The following is an 8,772-nucleotide window of genomic DNA, read 5'->3' on the forward strand; positions in this document are numbered from 1 at the left end:
AACTCTCCGAAAACGGGTTCCAGGAGTCGCACCGTGCAGGCGGGAACTTTAAAGTGGAGCTGGAAGGCAATCCAATTGCACGGGAACCGAGGGAAAGACTGAAGAGACTTTATTTGGCCAGAAAAACCAATTACACAGAGCGCCCAGCTAAAGACAGGACAGACTTGTACGTGCCTGAAAATCAAACCGCACCCCCCGGACCTGATAGTCCGGTTCAATATGTCACTCATACATGCATGCTCCAGAAATTCAGGGAGCAGTTTAGTGAAACCCTTTGTCAGAACCACAATGCAAAATTCGACACCATGCTTGCCAAATTCGCAGACGCTATTGATCTAAGATCTCCAGTCAGAACGCGCCCGCCACAGCCCTCGAAAACGCCTCTCTGAGACCGATGCGCGAAGGAGGAGCGGGACCCGTCAAACCCTCCAAAGCTTACTTCCGTCCACCCTCGGCGGACAGCTTCAAAAATCCCGCGGATCATGCCTAATTCCTTTAATCAGGCCACCCGTAAGCCTGACGACCTTACCGTCTGGCAGTGGAACTGCCGAGGGTTTCGGCGCAAGCGAGCGAACCTCGGACATCAATTAAACTTAACCACTCGGACGCCTTCCTGGTGTAATTTGCTTCCAAGAAACTGGCACTTTTGCCAGGCTCCAAAATTATAAATCCTCATCCGACTTGGGGGAAGACACAGCCGGAGCGTCATCCAAATTAAAACCGGCTGCCACCACCCTCGTTAGGCGCAATCTCACGGTCATTCGCCACGAGACCGGCGCGGACACGGCGTCGGCGGATCACGTTCTCGTTGAGTTAATTCCAACCCGAAAAAAAGGGCAGTGGTAGCATGTTTGTCCTATATAGTCCTCCCAAGAATAATTCCAAATTCACCAACCTCCTAAGGAAAACTATCGAAATCCCCTGTGGCCACGCTCTACTCATTGTAGGCGACTTTGATGCCCACCATACCGAGTGGGGATACGAACGGGACACCGTTAAAGGTCGTAATCTTTGGCTAGACGCCCAACAAGATGGTCTCAGCCTTGTTACAGACCCATTGTACCCAACCCGTATCGGCAACAGTGTGAGTGGAGACATGGCGCCGGACCTATGCTTCACTAAAAACATGCGCAGAAAGGCCACGTGGCTTAACACGTAAGAAAATCTTGGTAGCGACCATTACATCGTAGCCATCACAAGCGTTTCCGGCGGCGTTACGCGTAAATCTGGAAAGCGCTTCGACTGGTCGACTGGGACGCGTTCCGAAAAATTCGTGCAGCAGAACGCACTTTTCATTGACTCAGAGACCGACCCGGGAGCGGCAGAGATAGTCGATATTGAGGCATGGGCAGAGAAACTACGTCCAGATGCCGACACAGCTACCATATGTACACCCGCAAAGGCAGACCTGTCTCAAGCAGACGCACGGCTTCTTCGCATGTGTGGGGCTAAGAACAGTCCACGACAGCGACTCCGCAAAAAAACCTTGGTTGATTTCTGTGTCACAGGAATCGGTAAAACACGAAAGTGAAATCTGCAGCGAAACCTGAAGCTGAGCATGATTTGCGGGTCGGCGGCTGTCTTGTGGGTGTGTTTGGTTAGCGACGTCCTGCTGGCGGGTCGCTTCGGCAAAGATGCACGACGTCATTGCCGTGAGGGGTATGACTTCAGCGAAATCTCGGTGTTACCGGCATAAAGCACTTTCGTGTTAAAACATAAAACCCGAAAACGAACAACCCTAAACATAACGTACTCTTTAGTACAAAGGTTGCTTCCCCGCAAGAAGACCCTGTGTGCAGGGGTGCAGCCTTTACAGGCCGCCTGCTCCGTTGCACTGACGTCATTTCCGTGACAGATACAGTCGAACACGGATATATCGAACACGGGTATATCGAATTATTGCCTATATCGAACATATAAATTATCCCCTTAAAAATTCTGTGTAAAAGTATAGGAATTCGTACGTTTATATCGAACGGTATTTTTCACGACATTAGGTATATCGAACGCCGCGCGAGCTGCTGGTGCTCTTCGGCGGTCGCTGCCCCCCAATTCCGACGGTCGTGACGGCCGAACTTTCCAAAGCTTGGGATGACGGCGACGACGACGATGAGTGCATGTACGACATATTTTGCGAGTTGCCATCCCTTTTCCCGGCTGCTGTTCCAGGAGAAGTGTCTGCCAATGACTTTGTGAATGCTGACAACAATGTTCAGGTTGTTGCGAGCCTCGGTGACGAGAATGTCGTAGCTGCGGTCGCAGGAACCCAGGCTGATATAGCTCGAGTGGCGAAGATCGTCCGGACAAGGGTGCGGCTACACGATCGTAGTCCGCAGGTGAAGTGGCGGCTGCGTTTAGCTTGATTCGCTTTTGTTGCGGCGACATGGAAGGAACTGGGCTGTCGCGCCTGGACAACCTCGAGAAGATCGAGATCAGAGTCCTTAATGTCATTTCCCGGACGAAGAAGCAGGCCAAGACCAGTGATTTTGTTTCACGCAAATAAATCATCCTGTTTCGTCGTGAGCGCGGAATTACTTGTCGTTCTTGAATGCGCCGATCGTTAAGTGATCATCCGCAACAGGTAACGTCTCAGAGCCCATATTTGTTATATCGAATTTTTCATATATCGAACTATTTCGCGATCCCCTTGGAGTTCGATATATCCGTGTTCGACTGTATTAAGTCGGTGAAATCTGTGTATCCGGGAATAAAACACTTTCGTGTCAATATAAACTAAATCGCAACTGGCTTCGTCGGCTTGCCCGGCTTGACAGGGAAATCGAAGATTATACTCAGCAACTGTTGCGACAAAATTGGCACGCGGCTTGTGATCGCATGGAGAGAGAGATCGGGATGGCTTAGACATGGCGGATCATGTTTTGTCTAATAGACCCTGACAAAAGTAAGACCACGAAACGACACAATCTAAACGTTGTACTCCACAAATTTAACGGCGCCAACAAACAGCTTCTCCAGGCCCTTCAGGATCGCTACATTGCCCCATCGGCTACGAAAACGCTCCCCCCTTACTCGGACAGTGACAACACCTCCCTTCAGGATCGCTACATTGCCCCATCGGCTACCAAAACGCTCCCCCCTTACTCGGGCAGTGACGACACCTCCCTTCAGGATCGCTACATTGCCCCTTCGGCTACCGAAACGCTCCCCCCTTACTCGGGCAGCGATAACACCTCCCTCGACAAGGTACGGGACGCCATTGCGGCGCTCCGGATCGGCTCAGCGCCGAGGCCACTACGGCTCAGCGCCGAGGTAACATCGAAGCCACTACCCTCCGAAGGCTACAAACTAACTCTTACCCCCACCGTACCCTCCTCCACAAAATGTACCCTACCCAATACTGCATGGCCTGTGTCTATACTGCCCATCCCCTGGCACCCTATACCACCTGGTATGGGAATGCCAGCAATCCCCGTCTTTACCTCCAATCCCCAACCCTACTTACGAGCAGTGGGTGGACCGGCTGACCAGCTCGGATCTTGCGCCGCAACAAGAAGTCGTAGCTAGAGCCCGGGCAGCCAGCCAGGACCAGGGCATCCCGGACTAAGGTCGCCCCCCACCCACAGGGCTGGTGCTCCTGCCACCTGGCACCAAATTTGCTCGTTTTCATTAAACGTTTATTTCTCTATGTCCAGTGAGCTACGGACTAAGAAACGTTGGGCGCACGAACGAATGACGCTCCACTTGAGAAGACGAAGTCGTAACAGACCGCATGCACATAAGCCCAGCTTCTTACCACGCAACCACTCGCCTCGCGGCTTTACGTGCACGGAACTTACCGCTTCGGAGCCCCCCGAGGACGCGGCGCGAGTATACGAGCGTCAGTGACGACAACAACATACAAAAATTGTGTTGTGACTGCCCTAGTCTATAGGATTAAGCAGTGCTTAATATGGTACATTTGCGATTAATGCGGCCTAATGACTTGGATTCCCAGTTACCTTTAATAGTGTAGGATCTATCATGATAACAAAGGTTTTACAGCCAGAAACGTCCAATTTTTCGGCGTAAAGTTGTCCTGTTCAGCATCAGTACGGGCCCAGCCATGGTCTATAGCGTTCGCTGTTGGCGTCTTCACATTCTTGCAACGAAGACGAAGTTCTCGTCAAACTGTCTGCGACGCTCAAAACAAGGTTCGCCAAGACGACAACTGCTTTTCGGAAAAGTGAGTGGACCGTCTTTCTCGCACCGTGGACAAATGACCACCACCGGCCGTGGACGTTGCTACGGCGCTTGGCGCTCTCTTCCACTTGACGTCTAATGGCCAGCAGTTCTTGCACAGTGTATACCAACCTCTTTTGCTCCATTTTGCCCGATTCTCGCGATCTGTCGTTCTGCGTAGCGTCTTGTGCCAGTTCACCGACGTCCATAGCGTGCGCTTCGCTGCTGCACGCTGCGCCTGTGCCAAACGTCGCTCTGAGTAAGTGTTTATGTCCCCTGCATTGGACGCCACCGCTGACGGGTTTAAGGCTCCTCGATGCAGCCACTGCCGCCTTCGCCGTCCGAGTGTCGACATCGTTGACGCGCTTGTACTTGGACACCTCGAGCAGTTCCAGCCACCGAGGGCACATCTTTGAGCGGGAGTCGTGCTCCTGGCCGCAGTTGAGGCAGCGCTGTCTGGCCGCCCGGCACTGGGCCTTGTCGTGAGTCTCGCCGCAGCGCCTGCAGGCAGCCGGCTTGGGGCACACGGCCACCACGTGACCGATACCGCCGCACAGCTTGCAGCGCGGGGGCCGGTCGATGTACAAGTGCACTCTGTGCTGGACCAGGCCTACAGACACGTAGTCGGGGATCTTGGACGACGCGAAGGTCACGATGGCTGGACTCGGCGGACGGGGAATGCGGACGCCCAAGACGGGCACCTTGGAGCGGATCGACGCCTGGATCTGCGAAGCCGTCATGCCCGGCTGGATGCCGTAGAGGACACCGACGGCCTTGAACGAGCTCCGGGGCTCCTGCACCTCGACGGGCACGCCGCACATTCTCCGTACGCCCATCAGGACACTCGTGGCTTCCGGGTTCAGCGTGTCGACGGCGAGCAGGTTGAGCCTCGGGTTGACGCGAATCCTGCGGATCCCGTCGGGGACGACAGACTCGAGTTCTTTCGAGACCCTGATGGCGTTGAGGCTCCTCACTTGCGTGATTCCGTCGATGGGAACGATCAGGGCGACGTTGCCCATGGCGGGTCGCCGCTCAGCCAGCACGCGCGATTCGCAGCGCAGGGAAGGGGGCGCGCTGTCGCGTCGCTTGCACCACTGCGGCTCGAAGTATTGCGCCAGGTATTCCCGGTCTTTTTCGAACGAATCGGCAGCATAGCGAGGACCCAAGTAGCCCTCCGCAACGTCTTGGCGCGCGAGGCGATGCATTCGGTGGGCGAGGGAGTGTCCGGGAACCATTTGCGTAGACTCGCTGGCTCGTTCCCGATGCGGCCGGAGTGATACGCCGTTCTCTCCGTTGGCTCTGTGGTCGCTTTCAGTGGACCCTGAATACGCTTGCACTGCGGCGTCGGCGTCGCGATGGCCGGATGCGTGGCTGACGGGGTCTGTGTGAACCTCGAGTCCCCTGGTCAGCTGGATGGCCTTCACTTCTGCTGTTGGCCTTGCTGTCGTCTGTTCTTGCGGGTTCTTGCTCTGGCTGGCCGGCTGCGTGGGTGACTTTCGGCGCTTCCTAGGCATAGCTCTACAAACCTCCCCCGGAAACACTTCACAGAGCGAGTATCCTGTGGCGTTCCTGCTGAGTCAATCATCGACCTCGCACTGATCTCCACAGCCCGAGGATTGGCCCTTACATTGTTCTGCCTCGCATTACGTACTGCGAGCCGAAATAACGATGCAGGCAGATTGAGGAACGGCCCGTTTGTTCCTGGGCGACTCCAAGCTACGGAGAGCTAGCTGACAGCTGCCTGAAGCAGCTGCCGCAACTAATCTTTTCTCGCACGTTGTGTGCGCCTCGATTCGACGCGTTAGCCCTCATCCACACAACCGTCACCTTCTCCGTCACGGCACCGTCACGTCAAGAAACCACGACGGAAACGTAAACGGAGTGGCGTTCGTATAGGAGCTCTCCGTCAGTGTACAGGGTCGTTTGCCTAGTGATCAGTTCAGCCTAGAATTGAGCATGCTTAACCTGAAAAGTCAAGAAAATGGCTTCGTTTTTAAGGTGTGCTCACTTTTCGCTAAATTTAACCTTAAAATTTTTCTTTCTGATTGGCTGGTTTACCACGGGGCGTGGTCCCGTCGCGTTGACGGAGCGGAAACGTAGAGCTCGGCTTCGATACCGTCACCGTCGCACCGTTTCGGCGAGAAATCGCCCGAGAAACCGTCGCCCACGACGGAAGACGGTGACGTGGCGGTGACGTGACGGGGTGGTATTGTCGAACGAAGATATCCTGTTGATGGGGCCCATAGCGGTGAGGGGTCTTCTCAGTCCAGAAGTTCGTGGGCGGTCACCGCCAGTCGAGACCCCTGGCGAGCTGAAGCTGGTTGTGGCGTCTGAGCTGGCCAGCATTCCCTCCAGGGGTTGGGGTGGGTAAGGCAGGGGTAAGGAAGCATTTCCAAGTCTTGTGGTGGAATGCGCAGTTTTAGGTGCAGAATTTACATGTGGCAGGAGTGGCGTAGCCAGAAAGATTTCTCGGGGGGTGTTATACGACGCGGAAAAAAAAACTTAAAGGATACCGTTCCCCCAAACACTAATTTTGTGTACATTTTCTTTTCCTGTTTCGTTTTTGCACCGGTGCGAAGTGTGAACACCGTGGAAGGAAAAAAATGTAAAAAAAAACTCAAGGGATCGAGGCGGGAATGCACCGCTCAGAAAATTTCGGGGGGGGGGGAAGGGGGAAGGGGGAAGGGGCTTCTGATACCAACTCCCCCCCCCCCCCGTCTACGCCCTTGAGTGGCAGGGTATACGAGCAGGTCGGGTGAACAGCGCAGGAGAGCTTGCCGTGCACGAATACGTGTTTGGTTTCGGCGGTGCTTCGGTTCGGAGCCCTTTCCTTGCTCGGATCGTCCTGTAGTGGTGGTATACGGTACGCCGCATGAAGCGGGCTCTAGAATGTCTTCCTACATCCGGGAAGTGAAAGAGTGAGTAAACTTTATTTAGACGAGCTTCGGGCGGTGATGGTTGGGCGCCCGCCCGGAGGAGGGCCTCCTCTAGTCCGGGAAGCCCTGGTCCGCGATGGCTACCCAGGCCCCCTCCACCAGGCTAAGTGAGAGGTCAGTGTTGGCCATCCGGCCCGCCCACTGCTCATAGGTTGGGTGAGGATTGGGGGCAGGGGATGGGGTTTTCTGACACTCCCATACCATGTGGTACAGGGAATATTTTTATTTATTTATTTATTTATTTATTTATTTATTTATTTATTTATTTATTTGTAGAATTTACCCTCCTCGAAGGTTTTTTAAAGTGGATATTAGGGGGATATCTGGGGGGGGGGGCGATATTAGGGGGATATCTGCTCTAAACCTGAACGTTGCCAGACTCAAAGTCGTCAGCAGGTGCGTAGCCAGGGGTTTGTTTCGGTGTCAGAACACCTCCCGAAACTTATGCATGCAGACAAATGACATAATAGAGAGTCTTAGCAGTCCGTCTGTTCCGTCGTTTACGTTGTTACCGTGTTGACCGGGACCCGTCTGGGCACTTGCGCATTCGTCGCGGTAGGGTGGAGTAGTTCCGCGGGCCGGCCCTGGCCATGCCCGTGAATTAGTCGCGGCGGGGTGCGCCTCCTCGCCCTTCCCGCACGCGCAGGCGCAGTCGGGTTCCGGTCAACACGGTAACTACGTAAACGACGGAACATACTGATTGCTAAAACTCTCTATTGTTCGGCCTCTTTCTTATTATCTTAAAACGAAAGTGTTTTATTCCGGGATTTACGAAGATATCACTTACGTCATATCCGTCACGGAAGTGACGCCAGTACAACGAAGCAAGCGGCCTGGAAAGGGTGCACCCCTGCGCAAAGGGTCTTCTTGTGGGGAAGCAACCTTTAGTGGGAAAGAGTAAGTTATAGTTAGGGTTGTTCCTTTTCTGGCTTTATATTTTAACACGAAAGCGTTTCATGCCGGGATACACCAAGATATCACTGACGTCATATCCGTCACGGAAATGACGGCAGTACACCTTTGCCGAAGCGACGCGCCAGCAGGACGTCACTCGTCAAGCACAGCCACAAGACAGCCGCCGACCCGCAAATTATGTTCAGCTGCAGATTCCGCTGCACATTTCACTTTCGTGTTTTACCGATTACGATGACGGAGGAATCAACCACCATTATTTTTTTTATTTTCCTGGAGGCGTATAACACCTCCTGAAATGTTGACTACTTGGCCATCTGGCTTTTAGGAGGGAAGCAGAGTTTACTTGGTGACGCTCTACACGGACGACAAGTGTGTGTTGTGCAGTAACTCCAGGGCAACAGCCGCCCATTTATTATGGGATTGTGAAGTGCGACCACACGAAGCTTCAACCAGGACCGACCTTCCGCCGTGGTTACAAGACGCCATACGCAGTTACGACAAGGACATTCAACTCTCAGCCGTCCAGCAGGTCCTAACGGCTCTCGTACGGCAGCACCGGAGAGAAAGCTGCGGGCCGACGCCCTCCCTTCGGGGACAAGGGTGTCCACCCCCGCAGTGAGTAACGAAAGTGTTGCTTAGTAGAATGCCACCAGGATCGACGAGTGGCTATATACGTCCGGGCGTAGTGGAGACATTACGCCTGTTGCCGGCGATCATTAAAGTCTCTTTCACTTCACTTCAC

The 8,772-nt window shown here is 54.0% G+C and overlaps 2 protein-coding genes across 2 annotated transcripts in view; both read right to left on the bottom strand.

The window, feature by feature from the left end:
- Positions 1 to 3,836: 3,836 nt before the first annotated feature.
- On the bottom strand, positions 3,837 to 6,095 carry LOC144162102 (uncharacterized). Its single transcript, XM_077692598.1, has one exon. It carries the CDS (start codon positions 5,691 to 5,693, stop codon positions 4,047 to 4,049), a length of 1,647 nt encoding a protein of 548 aa, XP_077548724.1. The 5' UTR covers positions 5,694 to 6,095; the 3' UTR covers positions 3,837 to 4,046.
- Positions 6,096 to 7,166: 1,071 nt separating this feature from the next.
- Positions 7,167 to 8,772, bottom strand: part of LOC144161752 (cytoglobin-1-like) — a 7,944-nt gene continuing 6,338 nt past the window's right edge. The window contains exon 3 of the mRNA XM_077692355.1: positions 7,167 to 7,256. Within this exon, the coding sequence (XP_077548481.1) occupies positions 7,167 to 7,256 (90 nt within the window). The remainder of the gene's footprint in view (positions 7,257 to 8,772) is intronic.

This window comes from Haemaphysalis longicornis, unplaced genomic scaffold (genome assembly GCF_048455015.1).
Source record: "Haemaphysalis longicornis isolate Haplotype H1 unplaced genomic scaffold, Haemaphysalis longicornis Haplotype H1 scaffold_12, whole genome shotgun sequence".
Taxonomy (NCBI): Eukaryota; Metazoa; Arthropoda; class Arachnida; order Ixodida; family Ixodidae; genus Haemaphysalis; species Haemaphysalis longicornis.